The sequence below is a fragment of the Salmo salar genome, chromosome ssa09, assembly GCF_905237065.1.
Source record: "Salmo salar chromosome ssa09, Ssal_v3.1, whole genome shotgun sequence".
Lineage (NCBI taxonomy): Eukaryota > Metazoa > Chordata > Actinopteri > Salmoniformes > Salmonidae > Salmo > Salmo salar.
This window is the reverse complement of record NC_059450.1, coordinates 155,926,246-155,951,542: the sequence shown is the minus strand read 5'-3', so window position 1 is coordinate 155,951,542 and position 25,297 is coordinate 155,926,246. Positions and strand designations below refer to the sequence as shown.

Below are 25,297 nucleotides of genomic sequence, written 5' to 3'. Positions count from 1 at the left end.
AATACGAGATGAAATCATGACTTCAGTGTAGTTCAGTTAGGACAGTCGGAGATCTAGAAAAAGTCCAGGGTTCCCGAGTTGGATTTCCCAGTTGAATGACCCTTAAAATCGACCCCCCCCCCCAGTCGGAGCCTGTTTCCCAAGTCGGTGATTTCAGAGTTCCCAGTTGTTCTTGAATGCAGCATAACACGCACCACGTGGTAATGCGAGGTCGCATCATTTTGACGTAACGCACACAAGCTAACAGCTGACGCACGCTACAAGTGGATCCCAAAACTGACAACTCACCTTGCCAGGCCAGTTTTAAAGATAACTCTTCAAGGTGGTCGACAAGATGCCCAAGTATTGTTCTGCACCGAACTGCAAGAATGATTCTGGAAACAACAATTCTGATAGGAAAAGCTTCTACAAGTAAGTAATGCTGTATCTGTTGTTAGATTGACTGTCACTATGCGAGCAGTACCGTTCCATATTAGTGAAAGCCGATTAAACTCGCCGATTTACGATAGAGTTAAGTGGCGACTAGTTTTTCAGCACCCAAAGACTAGCCCGATATTACACATTGTCTTGTGTAATTGCGGGCTATTTTTCTGGCTGCCAAAAACAATCGTTTTGGATACAGGTAATTGTATCTGTCATTGGAACTGTAGTCGCCACTCAACTTCAGTTTAGTTTAGTTGGCTACTGTGAATGGCAAGGTGACGGTATCAACCATTATCATTGTTGAAACTGTTCAACCTCTCTCTAGTATCGTCTGAGATCCCCAAAGATTGGAAAGTTGCCGCGGCCATCCCCCCAACTGTTCTCAACTGGACGACCTGGTTAATAAATAACGATGAAATAAAAAATAAAATATCATGTCTCAAATGTTAATACTAGTTTGACACATGACGTGTGCTAAACCGTATTGATAGTTAGCTTCCCAAATAATATATTTGACGTGTGGGCTCCCGAGTGGCGCAGCGGTCTGAGGCACTGCATCTCAGCGCTAGAGGTGTCACTACAGACACCCTGGTTCGAATCCAAGCTGTATCACAACCGACCGTGATTGGCGGTGTAAATATTCTATTGTTGTAAATATATATTTTAATCCTAACCTCCAAAGGCCATTTGCCTTGTTCTTAACTGACTTGCCTAGTTAAATAAAGGTGAAGTAAAATAAATAAAAACAAATTCTTATTTACAATAAATTTAATTGTTTAAAAAAAATAAAAATGAATTACAAAATAAATGTGTAAGCTGATCTACTGTGCCACACGGTCGATGTTTTGCAATGTGTCACAGTGGCATGAGCTGACTCGAGCAGGTTGCTGTTGGAAAGTAATACTGTTCTCCTGGCCCTGTAGGTTTCCACTGCAGGATCCAGCTCGGTTAGAGCAGTGGTTGAAAAACATGGGTCGTGAGGACTGGAGTCCTTCCAGACACCAGTACATCTGTCATGAACATTTTGCATCTTCCAGCTTCAAGCTGCGTTGGGGGATTCGCTACCTGGAGAATAATGCTGTGCCCACTGTCTTCCAGCTCACTGAGGTACAGTGGATTTGGGAAATATTCAGACCCCTTCACTTTTCCCACATTTCGTTACGTTACAGCCTTATTCTAAAATTAAGTTCTTTTTCTCCCCCTCATCAATCTACTCACAATACCCCATAATGACAAAGCAAAAACAGTTTTTTTTTTAATACATTTTTGCAAACTTATAAAAAACTTACATTTATATTAACATTAAATATTCACACCCTTTAATCAGTACTTTGTTGAAGCACCTTTGGCAGTGATTACAGCCTTGAGTCTTCTTGGGTATGACGCTACAAGCTTGTCACACCTGTATTTGGGGAGTTTCTCCCATTCTTCTCTGCAGATCCTCTCAAGCTCTGACAGGTTGGATGGGGAGAGTCGCTGCACAGCTATTTTCAGGTCTCTCCAGAGATGTTAGATCGGGTTCAAGTCAGGGCTCTGGCCGGGCCACTCGAACTCAAAGCCACTCCTGCGTTGTCTTGGCTGTGTGCTTAGGGTTGTTGACCTGTTGAAAGGTAAACCTTCGCCCCAGTCTGAGGTCCTGAGTGCTTTTGTCGTTGTGGTTTTGTGTGTAGATTGAGGAAACATTTTTATTTAATACATTTTTAGAATAAGGCTGTAATGTATGAAAATGTTGAAAAAGTGAAGAATACTTTCGGAATGCGCTGTACAGTAACTCTAACCCTAGGTATTGTCTGTAACTATGGTGACGTGTTATCCCTGATGACGTTAACCTAAATGTAATGGGGGAGACGCCTCCATCTTGGTATGTTCCTTCAAGTTCTACATGAGTCTATTAGATTATTTAAATGATTAGTTTCAGAAGTTTTACAACACTCGTCCTCTTCCCTTTTTTTTTGATTTGGTCAGAAACGTAAAGGTGAGGAACACGGTGAGAGTCAGAAATCCAAAAGGCTGCGACGCGGCAGGAAACCACGGACCACCTCTTCTGACGTTGGGATGCCAGCTAGCGACTCCACAGACAGTGATAACACTTTGACACTCTATGAGGTCACTGTTAACCCCTCAGCGACTGAGGAGGCAGAGCTGCTGGAGGAGCGGGACGTGACTGGCCACACAGTGGACCTTCTACACACAGCACCTCTGCCACTGTTAGCATCAGAGGGGAGGAGCCATGACGGGGCTGCAGGAGGCTTCCCTGTCACTGTGTTCCAGACAGTAGAGGATCTGGGTGGGCTGGACGGGGAGGTGGTGGTGTCACAACAGCTGGAAGAGGTGGTGAGTGGTGTCACAGCAGCCATCTTGACTGAGGGTCATGACCTCGGAACGACGGAAGATGTCGGCAATTTTGTGTTGTCCCCGACATCGCTGGTCATGGAGAACGTCTCTCCTGAGATGGAGGAGGAGCTGTCTGTCTCCCAGGACGACCACGGCGGTGGGGCTCAGATCATCGCCTACTTTGAGACGATTCCCAACATTCTGTCCAGCGGGGCGGCTCAGTTCAGCATCCCCTCAGACACTGTGCTGTCCTCAGCTCTCAGCCCCTCACCCATCGTCTCCACACTGCCTATAGTGTCCAAGCACATGCCCCCATCTCCTCAGTCACTTATCCTCACGCTGGAGAGACTGGCGACGGAGGAAGGGGAGACTCCAGAGGAGGACCATATGGAACAACAGGGAAGCCAACTGGAGGAACACCGGTATAGAGCCCCCTTGACCCTTGACCCTCTACCCCTTGACCCTTGACCCTCTACCCCTTAACCCTTGACCCTCTACACCTTACCCCTTGACCCTCTACACCTTAACCCTTGACCCTCTACCCCTTGACCCTCTACCCCTTAACCCTTGACCCTCTACCCCTTGACCCTCTACCCCTTAACCCTTGACCCTCTACCCCTTGACCCTCTACACCTTAACCCTTGACCCTCTACCCCTTAACCCTTGACCCGCTACACCTTAACCCTTGACCCTCTACACCTTAACCCTTGACCCTCTACACCTTAACCCTTGACCCTCTACACCTTAACCCTTGACCCTCTACCCCTTGACCCTCTACACCTTAACCCTTGACCCTCTACACCTTAACCCTTGACCCTCTACACCTTAACCCTTGACCCTCTACCCCTTGACCCTCTACACCTTAACCCTTGACCCTCTACCCCTTGACCCTCTACCCCTTGACCCTCTACACCTTAAACCTAAGAATGATGGTCTTGGGCCTAGTGCCTAACCCGAACCCTGTGTTCAAACTCTTGCTAGCCTTAATGTTAGTGCCAGTATGTTATGCTAAGATACCCGTGTCACCTCAACATTAATGTGATATCTGAGTGACTCAAACCCTAACCACTGTACCGTCTCTGTTAGCTACAATAACATCCTGAGTAACCACCTAACCACTGTACCGTCTCCTCTGTTAGCTACAGTAACATCCTGAGTAACCCTAACCACTGTACCGTCTCCTCTGTTAGCTACAATAACATCCTGAGTAACCCTAACCACTGTACCGTCTCTGTTAGCTACAATAACATCCTGAGTAACATTAACCACTGTACCGTCTCCTCTGTTAGCTACAATAACATCCTGAGTAACCCTAACCACTGTACCGTCTCCTCTGTTAGCTACAATAACATCCTGAGTAACCCTAACCACTGTACCGTCTCTGTTAGCTACAGTAACATCCTGAGTAACCCTAACCACTGTACCGTCTCCTCTGTTAGCTACAATAACATCCTGAGTAACCCTAACCACTGTACCGTCTCTGTTAGCTACAATAACATCCTGAGTAACCCTAACCACTGTACCGTCTCCTCTGTTAGCTACAATAACATCCTGAGTAACCCCCTAACCACTGTACCGTTAGCTACAGTAACATCCTGAGTAACATTAACCACTGTACCGTCTCCTCTGTTAGCTACAATAACATCCTGAGTAACCCCCTAACCGCTGTACCGTCTCCTCTGTTAGCTACAATAACATCCTGAGTAACCCTAACCACTGCACCGCCTCTGTTAGCTACAATAACATCCAGAGTAACCCTAACCACTGTACCGTCTCCTCTGTTAGCTACAATAACATCCTGAGTAACCCTAACCACTGTACCGTCTCTGTTAGCTACAATAACATCCTGAGTAACCCTAACCACTGTACCGTCTCCTCTGTTAGCTACAATAACATCCTGAGTAACCCCCTAACCACTGTACCGTCTCTGTTAGCTACAATAACATCCTGAGTAACCCTAACCACTGTACCGTCTCTGTTAGCTACAATAACATCCTGAGTAACCCTAACCACTGTACCGTCTCTGTTAGCTACAATAACATCCTGAGTAACCCCCTAACCACTGTACCGTCTCCTCTGTTAGCTACAATAACATCCTGAGTAACCCTAACCACTGTACCGTCTCTGTTAGCTACAATAACATCCTGAGTAACATTAACCACTGTACCGTCTCCTCTGTTAGCTACAATAACATCCTGAGTAACCCTAACCACTGTACCGTCTCCTCTGTTAGCTACAATAACATCCTGAGTAACACTAACCACTGTACCGTCTCCTCTGTTAGCTACAATAACATCCTGAGTAACCTTAACCACTGTACCGTCTCCTCTGTTAGCTACAATAACATCCTGAGTAACCCTAACCACTGTACCGTCTCCTCTGTTAGCTACAGTAACATCCTGAGTAACCCCTAACCACTGTACCGTCTCTGTTAGCTACAATAACATCCTGAGTAACCCCCTAACCGCTGTACCGTCTCCTCTGTTAGCTACAATAACATCCTGAGTAACCCTAACCACTGTACCGTCTCCTCTGTTAGCTACAATAACATCCTGAGTAACCCTAACCACTGTACCGTCTCCTCTGTTAGCTACAATAACATCCTGAGTAACCCTAACCACTGTACTGTCTCTGTTAGCTACAATAACATCCTGAGTAACCCTAACCACTGTACCGTCTCCTCTGTTAGCTACAATAACATCCTGAGTAACATTAACCACTGTACCGTCTCCTCTGTTAGCTACAATAACATCCTGAGTAACCCTAACCACTGTACCGTCTCTGTTAGCTACAATAACATCCTGAGTAACCCCCTAACCGCTGTACTGTCTCCTCTGTTAGCTACAATAACATCCTGAGTAACCCTAACCACTGTACCGTCTCCTCTGTTAGCTACAATAACATCCTGAGTAACCCTAACCACTGTACCGTCTCTGTTAGCTACAATAACATCCTGAGTAACCCTAACCACTGTACCGTCTCTGTTAGCTACAATAACATCCTGAGTAACCCTAACCACTGTACCGTCTCCTCTGTTAGCTACAATAACATCCTGAGTAACCCTAACCACTGTACTGTCTCTGTTAGCTACAATAACATCCTGAGTAACCCTAACCACTGTACCGTCTCCTCTGTTAGCTACAATAACATCCTGAGTAACCCCCTAACCACTGTACCGTCTCTGTTAGCTACAATAACATCCTGAGTAACCCTAACCACTGTACCGTCTCCTCTGTTAGCTACAATAACATCCTGAGTAACCCCCTAACCACTGTACCGTCTCTGTTAGCTACAATAACATCCTGAGTAACATTAACCACTGTACCGTCTCCTCTGTTAGCTACAATAACATCCTGAGTAACCCCCTAACCACTGTACCGTCTCCTCTGTTAGCTACAATAACATCCTGAGTAACCCTAACCACTGTACCGTCTCTGTTAGCTACAATAACATCCTGAGTAACCCTAACCACTGTACCGTCTCCTCTGTTAGCTACAATAACATCCTGAGTAACCCTAACCACTGTACCGTCTCCTCTGTTAGCTACAGTAACATCCTGAGTAACCCTAACCACTGTACTGTCTCTGTTAGCTACAATAACATCCTGAGTAACCCTAACCACTGTACCGTCTCCTCTGTTAGCTACAATAACATCCTGAGTAACCCTAACCACTGTACCGTCTGTTAGCTACAATAACATCCTGAGTAACCCTAACCACTGTACCGTCTCTGTTAGCTACAATAACATCCTGAGTAACCCTAACCACTGTACTGTCTCCTCTGTTAGCTACAGTAACATCCTGAGTAACCCTAACCACTGTACTGTCTCCTCTGTTAGCTACAGTAACATCCTGAGTAACCCTAACCACTGTACCGTCTCTGTTAGCTACAATAACATCCTGAGTAACCCTAACCACTGTACCGTCTCTGTTAGCTACAATAACATCCTGAGTAACCCTAACCACTGTACCGTCTCTGTTAGCTACAATAACATCCTGAGTAACCCCCTAACCACTGTACCGTCTCCTCTGTTAGCTACAATAACATCCTGAGTAACCCTAACCACTGTACCGTCTCCTCTGTTAGCTACAATAACATCCTGAGTAACCCTAACCACTGTACCGTCTCCTCTGTTAGCTACAATAACATCCTGAGTAACCCTAACCACTGTACCGTCTCTGTTAGCTACAATAACATCCTGAGTAACCCTAACCACTGTACCGTCTCTGTTAGCTACAATAACATCCTGAGTAACCCTAACCACTGTACCGTCTCCTCTGTTAGCTACAATAACATCCTGAGTAACATTAACCACTGTACCGTCTCCTCTGTTAGCTACAATAACATCCTGAGTAACCCTAACCACTGTACCGTCTCCTCTGTTAGCTACAATAACATCCTGAGTAACCCTAACCACTGTACCGTCTCTGTTAGCTACAATAACATCCTGAGTAACCCTAACCACTGTACCGTCTCTGTTAGCTACAATAACATCCTGAGTAACCCTAACCACTGTACCGTCTCTGTTAGCTACAATAACATCCTGAGTAACCCCCTAACCACTGTACCGTCTCCTCTGTTAGCTACAATAACATCCTGAGTAACCCTAACCACTGTACCGTCTCTGTTAGCTACAATAACATCCTGAGTAACCCTAACCACTGTACCGTCTCTGTTAGCTACAATAACATCCTGAGTAACCCTAACCACTGTACCGTCTCTGTTAGCTACAATAACATCCTGAGTAACCCTAACCACTGTACCGTCTGTTAGCTACAATAACATCCTGAGTAACCCTAACCACTGTACCGTCTCCTCTGTTAGCTACAATAACATCCTGAGTAACATTAACCACTGTACCGTCTCCTCTGTTAGCTACAATAACATCCTGAGTAACCCTAACCACTGTACCGTTAGCTACAATAACATCCTGAGTAACCCTAACCACTGTACCGTCTCCTCTGTTAGCTACAATAACATCCTGAGTAACCCTAACCACTGTACCGTCTCCTCTGTTAGCTACAATAACATCCTGAGTAACCCCCTAACCACTGTACCGTCTCCTCTGTTAGCTACAATAACATCCTGAGTAACCCTAACCACTGTACCGTCTCCTCTGTTAGCTACAATAACATCCTGAGTAACACTAACCACTGTACCGTCTCTGTTAGCTACAATAACATCCTGAGTAACCCCCTAACCACTGTACCGTCTCTGTTAGCTACAATAACATCCTGAGTAACCCTAACCACTGTACTGTCTCTGTTAGCTACAATAACATCCTGAGTAACCCTAACCACTGTACTGTCTCTGTTAGCTACAATAACATCCTGAGTAACCCTAACCACTGTACCGTCTCCTCTGTTAGCTACAATAACATCCTGAGTAACATTAACCACTGTACCGTCTCCTCTGTTAGCTACAATAACATCCTGAGTAACCCTAACCACTGTACTGTCTCTGTTAGCTACAATAACATCCTGAGTAACCCCCTAACCGCTGTACTGTCTCCTCTGTTAGCTACAATAACATCCTGAGTAACCCTAACCACTGTACCGTCTCCTCTGTTAGCTACAATAACATCCTGAGTAACCCTAACCACTGTACCGTCTCTGTTAGCTACAATAACATCCTGAGTAACCCTAACCACTGTACCGTCTCTGTTAGCTACAATAACATCCTGAGTAACCCTAACCACTGTACCGTCTCCTCTGTTAGCTACAATAACATCCTGAGTAACCCTAACCACTGTACTGTCTCTGTTAGCTACAATAACATCCTGAGTAACCCTAACCACTGTACCGTCTCCTCTGTTAGCTACAATAACATCCTGAGTAACCCCCTAACCACTGTACCGTCTCTGTTAGCTACAATAACATCCTGAGTAACCCTAACCACTGTACCGTCTCTGTTAGCTACAATAACATCCTGAGTAACCCCCTAACCACTGTACCGTCTCTGTTAGCTACAATAACATCCTGAGTAACATTAACCACTGTACCGTCTCCTCTGTTAGCTACAATAACATCCTGAGTAACCCCCTAACCGCTGTACCGTCTCCTCTGTTAGCTACAATAACATCCTGAGTAACCCTAACCACTGTACCGTCTCCTCTGTTAGCTACAATAACATCCTGAGTAACCCCCTAACCACTGTACCGTCTCCTCTGTTAGCTACAATAACATCCTGAGTAACCCTAACCACTGTACCGTCTCTGTTAGCTACAATAACATCCTGAGTAACCCTAACCACTGTACCGTCTCCTCTGTTAGCTACAATAACATCCTGAGTAACCCTAACCACTGTACCGTCTCCTCTGTTAGCTACAGTAACATCCTGAGTAACCCTAACCACTGTACCGTCTCTGTTAGCTACAATAACATCCTGAGTAACCCTAACCACTGTACCGTCTCCTCTGTTAGCTACAATAACATCCTGAGTAACCCTAACCACTGTACCGTCTGTTAGCTACAATAACATCCTGAGTAACCCTAACCACTGTACCGTCTCTGTTAGCTACAATAACATCCTGAGTAACCCTAACCACTGTACTGTCTCCTCTGTTAGCTACAGTAACATCCTGAGTAACCCTAACCACTGTACTGTCTCCTCTGTTAGCTACAGTAACATCCTGAGTAACCCTAACCACTGTACCGTCTCTGTTAGCTACAATAACATCCTGAGTAACCCTAACCACTGTACCGTCTCTGTTAGCTACAATAACATCCTGAGTAACCCTAACCACTGTACCATCTCTGTTAGCTACAATAACATCCTGAGTAACCCCCTAACCACTGTACCGTCTCCTCTGTTAGCTACAATAACATCCTGAGTAACCCTAACCACTGTACCGTCTCCTCTGTTAGCTACAATAACATCCTGAGTAACCCTAACCACTGTACCGTCTCCTCTGTTAGCTACAATAACATCCTGAGTAACCCTAACCGCTGTACCGTCTCTGTTAGCTACAATAACATCCTGAGTAACCCTAACCACTGTACCGTCTCTGTTAGCTACAATAACATCCTGAGTAACCCTAACCACTGTACCGTCTCCTCTGTTAGCTACAATAACATCCTGAGTAACATTAACCACTGTACCGTCTCCTCTGTTAGCTACAATAACATCCTGAGTAACCCTAACCACTGTACCGTCTCCTCTGTTAGCTACAATAACATCCTGAGTAACCCTAACCACTGTACCGTCTCTGTTAGCTACAATAACATCCTGAGTAACCCTAACCACTGTACCGTCTCCTCTGTTAGCTACAATAACATCCTGAGTAACCCTAACCACTGTACCATCTCCTCTGTTAGCTACAATAACATCCTGAGTAACCCTAACCACTGTACCGTCTCCTCTGTTAGCTACAATAACATCCTGAGTAACCCTAACCACTGTACCGTCTCTGTTAGCTACAATAACATCCTGAGTAACCCTAACCACTGTACCGTCTGTTAGCTACAATAACATCCTGAGTAACCCTAACCACTGTACCGTCTCTGTTAGCTACAATAACATCCTGAGTAACCCCCTAACCACTGTACCGTCTCCTCTGTTAGCTACAGTAACATCCTGAGTAACCCTAACCACTGTACCGTCTCTGTTAGCTACAATAACATCCTGAGTAACCCTAACCACTGTACCGTCTCTGTTAGCTACAATAACATCCTGAGTAACCCTAACCACTGTACCGTCTCTGTTAGCTACAATAACATCCTGAGTAACCCTAACCACTGTACCGTCTGTTAGCTACAATAACATCCTGAGTAACCCTAACCACTGTACCGTCTCCTCTGTTAGCTACAATAACATCCTGAGTAACCCTAACCACTGTACCGTCTCCTCTGTTAGCTACAATAACATCCTGAGTAACCCTAACCACTGTACCGTCTGTTAGCTACAATAACATCCTGAGTAACCCCCTAACCACTGTACCGTCTCCTCTGTTAGCTACAATAACATCCTGAGTAACACTAACCACTGTACCGTCTCTGTTAGCTACAATAACATCCTGAGTAACCCCCTAACCACTGTACCGTCTCTGTTAGCTACAATAACATCCTGAGTAACACTAACCACTGTACCGTCTCTGTTAGCTACAATAACATCCTGAGTAACCCTAACCACTGTACTGTCTCTGTTAGCTACAATAACATCCTGAGTAACCCTAACCACTGTACCGTCTCTGTTAGCTACAATAACATCCTGAGTAACATTAACCACTGTACCGTCTCCTCTGTTAGCTACAATAACATCCTGAGTAACCCTAACCACTGTACCGTCTCCTCTGTTAGCTACAATAACATCCTGAGTAACCCTAACCACTGTACCGTCTCCTCTGTTAGCTACAATAACATCCTGAGTAACCCTAACCGCTGTACCGTCTCCTCTGTTAGCTACAATAACATCCTGAGTAACCCTAACCGCTGTACCGTCTCCTCTGTTAGCTACAATAACATCCTGAGTAACCCTAACCGCTGTACCGTCTCCTCTGTTAGCTACAATAACATCCTGAGTAACCCTAACCACTGTACCGTCTCTGTTAGCTACAATAACATCCTGAGTAACCCTAACCACTGTACTGTCTCTGTTAGCTACAATAACATCCTGAGTAACCCTAACCACTGTACCGTCTCTGTTAGCTACAATAACATCCTGAGTAACCCTAACCACTGTACCGTCTCCTCTGTTAGCTACAATAACATCCTGAGTAACCCTAACCACTGTACCGTCTCTGTTAGCTACAATAACATCCTGAGTAACCCCCTAACCACTGTACCGTCTCCTCTGTTAGCTACAATAACATCCTGAGTAACCCTAACCACTGTACCGTCTCTGTTAGCTACAATAACATCCTGAGTAACCCTAACCACTGTACCGTCTCCTCTGTTAGCTACAATAACATCCTGAGTAACCCTAACCACTGTACCGTCTCCTCTGTTAGCTACAATAACATCCTGAGTAACCCTAACCACTGTACCGTCTCCTCTTTTAGCTACAATAAGAACAACCTGAGTAAGGAGCAGCTGGAAGCCATTGTAATAGAGCTTCAGAAGAAGGTAAAGGTATTGCAGCAGAGACACAGGAGACACCTGGATAAACTGGTGGGTCTGGAGAACACCGTCAACCAGCTGAGACAGAACAACTTGCTGAATGAAGAGAGGGTACATCTGCTGGAGAGGGTACGTCATACATAACACAACAATACATAACACAACAATACATAACACAACAATACATAACACAACAATACATAACACAACAATACATAACACATAACACAACAATACATAACACAACAATACATAACACAACAATACATAACACAACAATACATAACACAACAATACATAACACAACAATACATAACACAACAATACATAACACAACAATACATAACACAATAATACATAACACAACAATACACAATACATAACACAACAATACACAATACATAACACAACAATACATAACACAATAATACATAACACAATAATACATAATACACAATACATAACACAACAATACACAATACATAACACAACAATACAATACATAACAATACGCAACAGTACACAACGCAACAATGCATAACCCTACACAACACAACAATACATAACCCTACACAACACAACAATACTTAATACATAACAACAATACTTAATACATAACAACAATACATAGTGTAACCGATGTGAAATGGCTAGTTAGTTAGCGGTGGTGCGCGCTAATAGCATTTCAATCAGTGACGTCCCTCGCTCTGAGACTTGAAGTAGGGTTTCCCCTTGCGTTGCAAGGGCCGCGGCTTTTGTGGCGCGATGGGTAACGATGCTTCGTGGGTGTCAGTTGTTGATGTGTGCAAGGGTCCCTGGTTCGAGCCCAGGTTGGGGCGAAGAGAGGGACGGAACCTACACTGTTACAATAGCACAACAATACAATACGGGACAATACACGACAGGACGTGGCACAATACACTACAAGACAATACATAACGTAACAAGACATCGCATGACTACACATGACAGTACGACATGACAATGCATACAGTGCATCGGAAAGTATTCAGACCCCTTGACTTTTTCCACATTTTGTTACGTTACAGCCTTATTCTAAAATGGTTCCTCTCCTCAGTAAAAGGCACATGACAACACGCTTGGAGTTTGTCAAAAGGCACTTAAAGGACTCTCAGACCATGAGAAACAAGATTCTCTGGTGTGATGAAACCAAGATTGAACTCTTTGGCCTGAATGCCAAGCGTCACGTCTGGAGAACTTGGCACCATCTCTACGGTGAAGCATGGTGGTGGCAGCATCATGCTGTGGCGATGTTTATCAGCGGCAGGGCCTGGGAGACTAGTCAGGATCGAGGGAAAGATGAACAGAGCAAAGTACAGAGCGATCCTTGAAGTCCTGAGCGCTCTGGAGCAGGGTCTCAGACTGGGCCGACGATTCACCTTCCAACAAGACAACGCAGGAGTGGCTTTGGGACAAGTCTCTGAATGTCCTTGAGTGGCCCAGCCAGAGCCCGGACTTGAACCCGATCTAACATCTCTGGAGAGACCTGAAAATAGCTGTGCAGCGACGCACCTCATCCAACCTGACAGAGCTTGAGAGGATCTACAGAGAAGAATGGAAGAAACTCCCCAAATACAGGTGTTGCCAAGCTTGTAGCGTCATACCCAAGAAGACTTGAGGCTGTAATCACTGCCAAAGGGGCTTCAACAAAGTGCTGATTAAAGGGTCTGAATACTTGTGTAAATGTGATTAATTTATTTGTAATAAATGTGCAACATTTTCTAAACCTGGTTCTGTTTTGTTATTATGGGGTATTGTGTGTAGATTGAGGAGTTTTTATTTATTTAATCCAATTTAGAATAAAGCTGTACTGTAACAAAATGTGATTGAGGACATTGCCCTGAGGACATTGCCCTGAGGACATTGCCCTGAGGACATTGCCCTGAGGACATTGCTGTGATTTATAAAATGTGCAGGATTACATGGTAAACAGTAAGAATACTGGTAGAACTAATGTTTTCAAACTAATGGCTAGCTGATTCTGCTTTATGATAAAATAATATGATAACATTCCCCAAACTGTACGTGAACGTATCTGTCCTTTCCCAGGTGTGTATCCAGACCAGTGCCGCTGTATCGGAGGCAGGAGAGACGGTGGCTATCATCTATGAACAGGACAACACAGCATACCTCTATGACGGATCGGGTTAAACAGCGTACCTCTATGCCTTGTCTAGTATAAAGACCGAGAAAGAAAGTTAGGGTCCAGAACAGAGACAAGATGGGGTCAGCTACCAGAACATATACGGGGTCCAGAACAGAGACAAGATGGGGTCAGCTACCAGAACATATACGGGGTCCAGAACAGATACGGGATGGGGTCAGGGTCCAGAACAGACAGATGGGATAGGTAGTTATCTTGCTAAAGTGATGAGGAATCTATTTCATATGGACCCTGCATGTTATGTGGTGTGAAAATCAGAAACTTTATTGTGTATTCTTGGAATTTCAGAAGATGGAGACTGATCTGTTTGGATGAACTAGTGTCTGTTTTATTATTTATTAGTGTCTTAGGTCTTATTATAAAATGGGTGGTTCCAGCCCTGAATGCTGAAAGCTGTGGTATATCAGACTGTATACCACCGCTATGGGCTGTGTCCGGGCACTCTGTGTTGCGTCGTGCTTAAGAACAGCCCTTAGCCATGGTATATTGGCCTTAACTCTTATTATAAACTGTGTGGTTTGAGTCTTGAGTGCTGATTGGCATAACAGACCGTATACCACGGTATGACAAAACATACATTTTTACTGCTCTAATTATGTTGGTAACCAGTTTATAATAGCAATAAGGCACCTTGGGGGGGGGGGGGTATATGGCCAATATACCACGGCTAAGGGCTGTACCCAGGCACTCTGCTTTGCATTGTGCTAAAGAACAGCCCTTAGCTGTGGTATATTGGCCATATACCACACCCCCTCAGCCCTAATTGATTAATTATTTTACTAGTGTTTGTCTGTGTCAGTTATTACAGTTTGGAGAGACATTAGTCAGTCTGTTGGTAGTTTCGCTGGGACAGTGGGAATGTACTAAAATGGTATTCTGTTTTGTTTAATCTTATGTTATCCCCTGCTGTAAATGTAATTATTTTCTTTCAGAATGTTAGTTTGATGTTGAACAAAAAATTTGCTCTGTCAGCTTGTTGTTTGTGTGTTGGAAGTATTGACAAAATACAATATTGATTTGCACCGACTTTTTTTCTCTTCTTCTTCTTCCCGTTACTTGTAATTTATTGATAATTAAATAACTGAAAGTTATACATCGCATCCGGAAATGTTTTGGCGGGATTTAGACGTTCTCCATATCGATCGTCATTGTGACGGAGGACCAATCACAGGCGAGCGTCGCGGTCGGTTCTGCGTAGCGTCAGTGCAATCAGAGAAGCCGGTTTACGTTTGAATCTGCGTCCCGCGTTTCAAACACAACGACGTTGAAGTTTCAGGTTTCATCGCTCTTGACTTGCCGTACTTTTCCCCCCGAAGTGTTTCTAAACAGAGGAAGACATCAACCACTTTTTTTAAACCGCTTTATGCTAGCTATTTTTTTGTTGTTTTAAAAAAAATCAGAAATGTTTTTTTTACGTATTGGAATAATATCTGCGAATATTACTGTTTAGACACGACTGACGTTAATTTAACATTGGCAAGCAAAACATTTTTGTTTTTGTTGGTTGCTGTTGTCGATGAGGATCTAAAACTGGCTAGCAATTTAGGCTAATGTTAGTCACGAACGGGATCATCGTTTGAGATTTATCTGCCAGTGAAGTAGCCAGCGTCTTGGCTAAATATTGAATCATATCTGTGACTATGGCGGATGGAGCGGGTCTAAATCCATTTACCTCCAGGGTTACAAAAAGAGTTAGCAATGTGAATGTTGCCCCTGTAGCCGCAAACATACGACGGAAAAGTCGACAAAGTCAAAGGCGGACCACTCATAACCGGGTTGGTTTATTGTCCTGTCTTCTAGGTAGCTAAATGGGCTAGCTAACTTCTGTTCTGTAACCTTAGTGCCTCTTGTAGATAGGTTTTCCTGCTTGGGTCTTGGCTGGTTTCTTCACATGCCAAACATGAAGCTAACTTAGATGGTTGTTGTCAGCTAGTTGGGAGTTAGTGAAGACACTATCGTGTAACATTTAACGTTAGCTAGTAACTGTAAAGAAGCAGCACATATGTTAGTACTATATAGGGCCGCCAATTATTAGACTTTTTCAAACAATTGGATTGAATACTTTTTTTTATTGGGAACTGCTCAGCGATTCAGCACGTTTTCCCGAGTTGGAAGGTGGTATCCGTAATCGGCAGACGGTTCTGATGGAAAGGGTAGAACAGTCTACCTACTACGGATACCACCTTCCAACTGGGGAAAACGTGCTGCTAAAACCTGTACAGTCAAGTCGTTAACCGAATACCAATCTACCTTACCTGGAAATCCGACGTTGAATTTCATGGAATTCTACGTCCGGCAGAAATTGGCGTTTGAATCAGTAAAGTTCTCTCTCACGACCTCTACAAGCCAGAAAGTTGAATACATGGATATTTTAAAATACTTTACCGGTTGTCGGTTCTGGTTGGTCATTTTTTGTCGGTAGGAATTTGAGACAATATATCCACAGGAAAGTAGAATTACATTAACTTTTCAGAGCTGATGGTGCCTCCAGATTTCTGTCGCCTGAAGCATACACACAATATATGCATGAGACATATGCATACTGGATGGTATTTTATAATTGTTTAAGTATGGCTATATATAGAGCTACCCGCATGTGCCATGTATTGTGCCGTATTATCCTAACCCACCATGCAGTCATGTAGCTAATCCATTAGAGTGGGCTTGTATTGTGCATCATGTCAGTGAGTGTTGCCTATTTGTGTGGCAGGTGGTTCTGGAGCGAGTCCTGGGCATCACCACCTCTAACAGCAGTGGGCTGGCCTGTGACCCCAACACTGGCCTGGTGGCCTACCCTGCAGGGTAAGACTTACTAGCCTGTCACTAGTTTCAATATGCAAAATTTAAGTGGTGGCAATTCAAAGAGTTGGTCTAATGTTGCTCTCTGATGTCATCGGCCTCTTCCGATGTGACACACACACACACACACACACACACACACACACACACACACACACTTGTGCCATGTCAGAGGACTCCTGGACCACCTATTGAGATGTGCCATCTGTTAAGTAAATCAGGTGTTAAATGAGGTTCTAGGGAGGCTGGAGTGGGTCTTTAACCCTAACCTACAAGCCTGGCCTCTAACTAACCTGTTACTAAATTAAAGTTATTGTAGCTAGTCATCTTACACAGTTTGTTTTGTATTCCAGGTGTGTTGTTGTGATCCTACACCCAAAGAAAAACAAACAGAACCACATCCTCAACACTTCAAGGTTGTTTTTATTGTTTTCATTCTCTCCTATGGTGAAGTCATATTTAGTCAATGTTGTTGGACGGTACAGTGGTCTGTCTCACTGTTACCCGTCCACAGCCTAGAACATGCTGCATTCTGTTGTTGATGTTATGTAACTACAGTGTATGTGGAGTGGCAGTAATGAAGTTAAAATGTCACATTTTTATAGCTACTTTACATTTGGAGTTCAGGCTAACAGAACTTTCACCGTTCTCTAGAAGGTCATAAAACAGTTAAAGTACAAAGCTTACATGCATATGTCAAGGGGAAACTCCCAGAGTTAAAACGTCTGAACTTTTTTTTAAAAAACTGAGTTTAAATCCCTTTCAGATTGCTGCTGATTTTAAAATATTGTCCCTAATGTAAATGTGAGTCCAGCCTCAGCCCTTTGCTTTCCCATTAATTCGCTTGTCTGTTTGTGTTTCCCAGAAAAACTTTCACTGCCTTGGCCTTCTCTCAGGATGGAAAGTATTTGGTCACTGGTGAGGTAAGTGTTTGGAAATGTTCCGGAAGAAGGAAAAAGATGGTTGGTTGGTGTGTATATGCACTTTGCTGTATTTGTATAACAGTCAGTGAGACGACGGACTAACGTGTGTGTGTGTGTGTGTGTATATATACAGGGAGTGTACTAGTTGGTTGATGGCTATATAAAAGTTGTTGTGCTGCTAGAGAGCAGGTCATGCTGTAAATTCTACTTGTTGTCACAGTAAGTGATATACGAGCCTTCTGTCTTGCCCTCAGTGCTCTATGGTTGTCTGCTCTCTGAGCTGACTGTACTGTTGCCGTGGGGATGGGGAATGTATCCTACAGTTGTTTTACAATCTGTTATGACCAGCAGGCTTTTCCCACGGTTCTTTAAAGGAACCCTGTTAATATCTGGGACGGTTCTTTATAGGAACCCTGTTAATATCTGGGACGGTTCTTTAAAGGAACCCTGTTAATATCTGGGACGGTTCTTTTATAGGAACCCTGTTAATATCTGGGACGGTTCTTTATAGGAACCCTGTTAATATCTGGGACGGTTCTTTTATAGGAACCCTGTTAATATCTGGGACGGTTCTTTTATAGGAACCCTGTTAATATCTGGGGCGGTTCTTTAAAGGAACCCTGTTAATATCTGGGACGGTTCTTTTATAGGAACCCTGTTAATATCTGGGGCGGTTCTTTAAAGGAACCCTGTTAATATCTGGGGCGGTTCTTTAAAGGAACCCTGTTAATATCTGGGACGGTTCTTCAAGGAACCCTGTCGATATCTGGGGCGGTTCTTCAAGGAACCCTGTCGATATCTGGGGCGGTTCTTCAAGGAACCCTGTCGATATCTGGGGCGGTTCTTCAAGGAACCCTGTCGATATCTGGGGCGGTTCTTCAAGGAACCCTGTCAATATCTGGGGCGGTTCTTCAAGGAACCCTGTCAATATCTGGGACTGTTCTTCAAGGAACCCTGTTAATATCTGGGGCGGTTCTTCAAGGAACCCTGTCAAGATCTGGGGCGGTTTTAACATTTGTGTTATGAAATATTTAGTGATGTCCTACACAGTTTTAGTGTAATTTCATGTCTATTGACTGTTTAGTGTTGAGCTAAACCGGAGGCTGCTTCTCTGTGACCTTTTCCAGTAGGATCCCTGTGATGATTTAATACACAAAGAAATGAACAGTCATTTTCCTCGCTCTATATAACCTGTCTAGTTTTCTGATCATATTGGAACTCCCTGCATTCCTAAAGTATTCAGACCCCTTGACTTTTTCCACATTCTGTTACGTTACAGCCTTACTCTAAAATGGATTAAATAAATAAAATCCTCACCTACTCACAATACCCTATAATGACAAAGTGAACGTTTTTTTATATATATATTTGAATTTATATTTAAAAAAAAAAAGATACCTTATTTACATAAGTATTCAGACCCTGTGATATGAGACTGTAAATTGAGCTCAGGTGCATCCTGTTTCCATTGATCATCCTTGAGATGTTTCTACATCTTGATTGGAGTCCACCTGTGGTAAATTCAATTGATTTGGACATGATTTGGAAAGGCACACACCTGTCTATATAAGGTACCACAGTTGACAGAGCATGTCAGAGCAAAAACCAAGCCATGAGGTCGAAGGAATCTTCTGTAGAGCTCCGAGACAGGATTGTGTCGAGGTACAGATCTGGGGAAGGGTACCAAAACATTTCTGCAGCTTTGAAGGTCCAAGAACACAGTGGGCTCCATTATTCTTTAAATTTTTTAATGTAACCTTTTTTTTGTAACTTAGCCAGGTCAGTTAAGAACAAATTCCTATTTACAATGACGGCCTATCCCGGACGACGCTGGGCCAAATGTGCGCCGCCCTATGGGACTCTGAATGACTGCCGGTTGTGATACTGCCTGGAATCGAACCAGGGTCAGTAGTGACGCCTCTAGCACTGAGATGCAGTGCCTTAGACCGCTGTGCCACTCGGGAGCCTTTTTTAAAAGAAGCTAGAGGTGGCCGCCCGGCCAAACTGCACAATCGGGGAGAAGGGCCTTGGTCAGGGAGGTGACCAAGAAACCTGATGGTCACTCTGACAGAGCTCCAGAGTTCCTCTGTGGGTATGGGAGAACCTTCCAGAAGGACAACCATCTCTGCAGCACTCCACCAATCAGGACTTTATGGTAGAGTGGCCAGACAGAAGCCACTCCTCAGTAAAAGGCACATGACAGCCCGCTTGGAGTTTGCCAAAAGGCACCTAAAGGACTCTGACCGTGAGAAAAAAGATTCTCTGGTCTGATGAAACCAAGATTGAACTCTTGGGCCTGAATTCCAAGCATCACGTCTGGAGGAAACGTGGCACCAACCCTATGGTGTAGCATGGTGATGGCAGCATCATGCTGTAGGGATGTTTTTCAGCGGCAGGGACTGGGAGAGTAGTCAGGATCTAGGGAAAGATGAACGGGGCACTGTACAGAGAGATCCTTGATGAAAACCTGCTCCAGAGCACTCAGTACCTCAGACTGGGGCGAAGGTTCACCATCCAACAGGACAACGACCCTAAGCACACAGCCAAGACAATGCAGGAGTGGCTTTGGGACAAGTCTCTGAATGTCCTTGAGAGATCCAGGCAAGGCCCCGACTTGAACCCGATCTAACATCTCTGGAGACCTGAAAATACCTGTGCAGCGACGCTCCCCATCCAATCTGTCAGATCTTGAGAGGATCTGCAGAGAAGAATGGGAGAAACTCCCCAAATACAGGTGTGCCAAGCTTGTAGCATCATACCCAAGAAGACTCAAGGCTGTAAATACTGCCAAAGGTGCTTCAACAAAGTACTGAGTAAAGGGTCTGAATACTTTATGTAAATGTTTTTCCGTTTTTAAAATTTTTGATATGTTTGTGAAAATTCTACAACTTTTGCCTTTGTTATTATGGGATATTGTGTGTAGATTGAGGGGGGGAAAACAATTTTAATCAATTTTAGAATTAGGCTTTAACGTAACAAAATGTGTAAAAAGTCGAGGGGTCTGAATACTTTCTGAATGCAATGTTTATTTTCTGGTTGTTTGTCTAGTAACGTCGGGAAGTTATTTTAAATAGATGCTCCAAAACCTTTAGAATGATCTTTATCAGCTTACTCCAATATTTTTCTGTTCAAAACTCAAACTCCCATGATTCCATTCAGCAAAACCACTCTCACCATCACTGACCGACTTGAGAAGAACTATTTTCATGCCACTTCGATGCCGTAGTGACTTTTTCATAGCAGGTTAGGATAATTAATTTAGCAGGTTAGCAGGTTAATAAAAAATAATTAAGGTTCGGGTTAGCGAAAAATGCTCTCCTAACCTGCTATGAAAATCACTTTGTGTCGAAGTGTTTTTAAAAAAAGAGTGTGTACCGACTGAAGTTGACGTTCTGGCACAGCCGTTGTGTCTTTTCCAAATAGCCTGTATTTTCGTATTGAATAACTTGTTAACATCATACTTTTTCTTAGTTCCAATAGGCCTCCAGTGTTGGATAGTTGCTTGGACAGTCGCTGAGGCTGTATTTGTCTTATCATTGGAAACACTTTATTTTCACATGCAGCTGGTTTAGTTACTTAGCTAGCTAGCATTGCTAATGTTAGCGGCAATTTAAAAAAAAAAAATTTGTAAACACTATTATTTGGGATGTAACATTTAGCTCTCGATCTAGCATGCTAACTACACACAGTAACCGTGTTATGGTTAGCGTAGCTAGTTAGCATCTAAATTATAAGTGTAGTTGCAGTTGATTGGTGACAGTAGCTAGGCTTCCATCCAATTGGTGACAGATTTTCATGCCAAATTTTTTTTATAAATATGCCAATGTTCCCACCATTGGTGTATTTGCACCAAACTGACTTGTTATAGATAAGAAAATCAGTACGTGATGACGTAGTGCACACATAATGTAGTTTTTGGTTTATGTTTTAATGTTCAGAATAAAAAAAATCGAATGTTCAGTTTGTTTCCATCATATTTTCAACTTTTCTGACTTTTTTCAACTCTCAATGCTTCCCACAGTTGTGAAGTTGGCTGGATGTCCTTTGGGTGGTGGACCAGTCTTGATCGTCACAGGAAACTAAGTGTGGGAAAACCCCAGCAGCGTTGCAGTTCTTGACGCTCTTAAACCGGTCCGCCAGGCACCTACTATCATTTGTTTTTCCCGTTCACCCTCTTTATTTTTAAATTTAAAAAAAAAAATCTTTATTTTAACTAGGCAAGTCAGTTAAGAACAAATTCTTATTTTCAATGACGGCCTAGGAACAGTGGGTTAACGACAGATTTTTTTTAAATTTTTTTTACCTTGTCAGCTCGGGGATTCGATCTTTGCAACCTTTCGGTTACAAGTTCAATGCTCTCACCACTAGGCTACGCTGCTGCCTCTGAATGGCACACCGAACACAATCCATATCTCAGTTGTTTTAACTGTTAGAAAACCCTTCTTAAAGCCGTCTCCTCCACTTCATCGACACCGACTGAACCAGATAAAGGGTCCTTCACTGGTTTTCACCTGGTCAGTCTGTCATGTTATGTTTTTCTATACTAAAAGCAATGTCCTTTTTTTTTTTTTTAATAAAGGAACTATATTAATGAGTTCTTAAAGCTACATTGTAATATTTTAGGCGACCCAACCAAATTCTGATCTATGTGCTTCCCTTAAGGTTTGAATCTTAGTAACCAGGAATATGTGGGCGATTTTTGCGGATTCCACCCCTTTTTTTTTTTTATAAAGGAACCATATAATTATCTGAGGTAGCTCTTTGTCGTGTCCCGGCTTGTTCCTCAGTCCTGTAGAAGTAAAAAATCTATTTTTAGTTTGTTTTTGCAACAAAGATGTACAGCTCCTTGGTGAGCTATGATTAGTCAGCGCCTCACCTCCTAGTGTGGGCAAAGACCTGCTGGTGTAATCTACTCCAAGCTCTAAACTTCTCTGATCTGCATTACGTTCTCCCCCCCCCGTTCATTGACAAACCATTAATTTAAACATGTTTATAATTTAACAGATGCTCTTATCCAGAACGACTTACAGGAACAGTTAGGGTTTAAGTGCCATGTTTTTCACCTAGTCCGCTCGGGGATTTGAACCAGCAAACTTTTGCTCACTGGCCCAACGCTTTTAACACCCAATGTTGACATAACCTCCAAAATAAGAAAAAAGGTAAAGTTAATTGTTGCCACAGGGCTGACTCAGCACTTTCTCAAATGCTCTGGTCTCAACTCAAACTGTCACCCCAACTGCCGTGGCATTCAGCTTCACCCCCTCCCCTCACTCCAGCTGGGGCTCTCCCTTTGTTTCTGCTCCAATCATTGACTGTATGTTTCTGTCTCTGCAGAGTGGTCACATGCCCTGCGTGCGGGTTTGGGACGTGGCCGAGCGGGCCCAGGTGGCAGAGGTACAGTGCCATAAGTACGGGGTGGCCTGTGTGGCCTTCTCAACCAACAGCAGCTACATCGTGTCAGTAGGCTACCAGCACGATATGACTGTCAGCGTCTGGGAGTGGAGGGTAAGTTAAACACCTGGGTTTGTCTGTTTTCTTTTCTTTCAGAGACTTGAGCCTGTTAAGTTGCTCAAGCACTTTTCCCTTCCACTACATTGGTTCCATTGCACCAGGCAACTGCTGAAATGTGGATTCCCAGGATATCTACTCTGCTGGCTGGATAGCGCTGGGGTTAGAGGGCATCGCTGGGCTTCTTGGGAATGGGGCAGGGAATCCCAGAGCCTGTACTTTTTTTAATGTCCCGTTATTTTACCTGTCTGCTAACTTGTTGAAGGGTGTCCAGACTTGACTGAGTAATGTTAGTCCAATCGTTCTGCACAACAACAACAACGACGACCTGTAATCTCTTATCAGTTCTGACAGCAGTCTGGTCAAAGGTCGTCGACTAGAGGCCACAGAAATCCCTGTGTTACTTAAAATAACCCAAGCTCTGTGAAACTGAAAAAATCTGGTTTGTTGTTGTTGTAAACCCTCTTGTCCTGTGTGTTTTGTAGAAGGGGACGGTGATAGCATCCAACAAGGTGTCTAGCAGAGTTCTGTCCGTCTCCTTCTCTGAAGACAACAGCTACTTCGTCACGGCAGGAAACCGACACGTCAAGTTCTGGTACCTAGACGCCTCTAAAGAGAGACGGGTCAGGACGTTGTTGTTATTATTATTGTTTTTATTATTATTATTGTTGTTGTTATTATTATTGTTAAGTATTATTATTATTATTTATTAAGTATTAGTATGATTATTTATTTAGTATTAGTATTATTATTATTGTTGTTATTATTGTTAAGTATTAAGTATTATTATTTATTAAGTATTATTATTTATTAAGTATTAGTATTATTAAGTATTATTATTATTGTTGTTATTAAGTATTATTATTATTAAGTATTATTATTAAGTATTATTATTAAGTATTATTTATTATTATTATTACGTATTAGTATTATTATTATTAAGTATTAGTATTATTATTAAGTATTATTATTATTGTTATTATTGTTAAGTATTAAGTATTATTATTTATTAAGTATTATTATTTATTAAGTATTAGTATTATTAAGTATTATTATTATTGTTGTTGTTATTAAGTATTATTATTATTAAGTATTAGTATTAAGTATTATTATTAAGTATTAGTATTATTATTAAGTATTATTTATTATTATTGTTATTTATTATTATTATTATTACGTATTAGTATTATTATTATTAAGTATTAGTATTATTATTATTAAGTATTAGTATTATTAGTATTATTATTATTAAGTATTAGTATTATTATTATTATTGTTATTATTATTAAGTATTTTATATGCCATATTGTTTGTACTCCATCCATGTATACAAGTGGTATTAGTATTATTATGAAGTATTTTATATGCCATATTGTTTGTACTCCATCCATGTATACAAGTGGTATTAGTATTAAGTATTTTATATGCCATATTGTTTGTATACAAGTGCGTCTGACTAATGGCTTGATTCTGGATGTTTACTATGGCTCCTCCCCCCTCCCTCCCCAGGTGAACAGCACGGTGCCTCTGATTGGCCGATCAGGATTGCTAGGGGAACAGAGGAACAGCATGTTCTGTGGTCTGTCGTGTGGGCGGGGCAACATGGCCAGCAGCACCTATTGCATCACTTCCTCTGGCCTGCTGTGTCAGTTCAACAGCAGGAGGATGTTGGATGCCTGGGTGGACCTCAAGGTCAGTATGACCCCTACCTGACCCCTGACCCTACCTAACCCCTGACCCTCTCTCTGTCCCTATTTTGATACCTGAAAATTCACGCAGCCCCAACCATGTGAGGGGGGGGGGGGGGGAACCCGAACAGCCAATGTTAACTTGGTTTGGGGGTTTGGTGGGGGGGGCTATGGCAGTCAATAAAAAAAAACATTGCAACAGTATTTCTGATTTGTCTTCTCAACTCACGATCATATTCTTTTAATGTGGGACTATGACGACAGTCAAATGAGTCTGACACAAGACATTATCTCACCGCCACTAATGAGATGCGTGTGGTCTTGATGGGTGTGGCGTCTCAAAGTCAGGAGGCGTGGTCAACAGTACAGACCCTGGTCTCT

The 25,297-nt window shown here is 43.0% G+C and overlaps 2 protein-coding genes across 3 annotated transcripts in view; both read left to right on the top strand.

Annotated features, from left to right (window-relative positions):
* Nucleotides 1-212: 212 nt before the first annotated feature.
* Nucleotides 213-15,025, top strand: LOC106613340 (THAP domain-containing protein 5). The gene is made up of 5 exons (XM_014215450.2): nucleotides 213-411; nucleotides 1,347-1,530; nucleotides 2,389-3,179; nucleotides 11,756-11,942; nucleotides 13,884-15,025. The coding sequence occupies exons 1-5, from the start codon at nucleotides 335-337 to the stop codon at nucleotides 13,983-13,985; spliced, it is 1,341 nt and encodes a 446-aa protein (XP_014070925.1). The 5' UTR covers nucleotides 213-334; the 3' UTR covers nucleotides 13,986-15,025.
* Nucleotides 15,026-15,272: 247 nt separating this feature from the next.
* The window catches only part of wdr62 (WD repeat domain 62), a 60,998-nt gene continuing 50,973 nt past the window's right edge, over nucleotides 15,273-25,297 (top strand). The window contains exons 1-7 of one of the 2 annotated variants that reach the window (XM_014215448.2): nucleotides 15,273-15,773; nucleotides 16,709-16,800; nucleotides 17,151-17,213; nucleotides 17,663-17,720; nucleotides 23,055-23,225; nucleotides 23,714-23,851; nucleotides 24,738-24,920. In XM_014215448.2, coding sequence (XP_014070923.2) covers nucleotides 15,639-15,773; nucleotides 16,709-16,800; nucleotides 17,151-17,213; nucleotides 17,663-17,720; nucleotides 23,055-23,225; nucleotides 23,714-23,851; nucleotides 24,738-24,920 — 840 coding nt within the window. In that variant the 5' untranslated portion in view covers nucleotides 15,273-15,638. The remainder of the gene's footprint in view (nucleotides 15,774-16,708; nucleotides 16,801-17,150; nucleotides 17,214-17,662; nucleotides 17,721-23,054; nucleotides 23,226-23,713; nucleotides 23,852-24,737; nucleotides 24,921-25,297) is intronic. The other variant, XM_014215449.2, reaches the window with a different exon arrangement.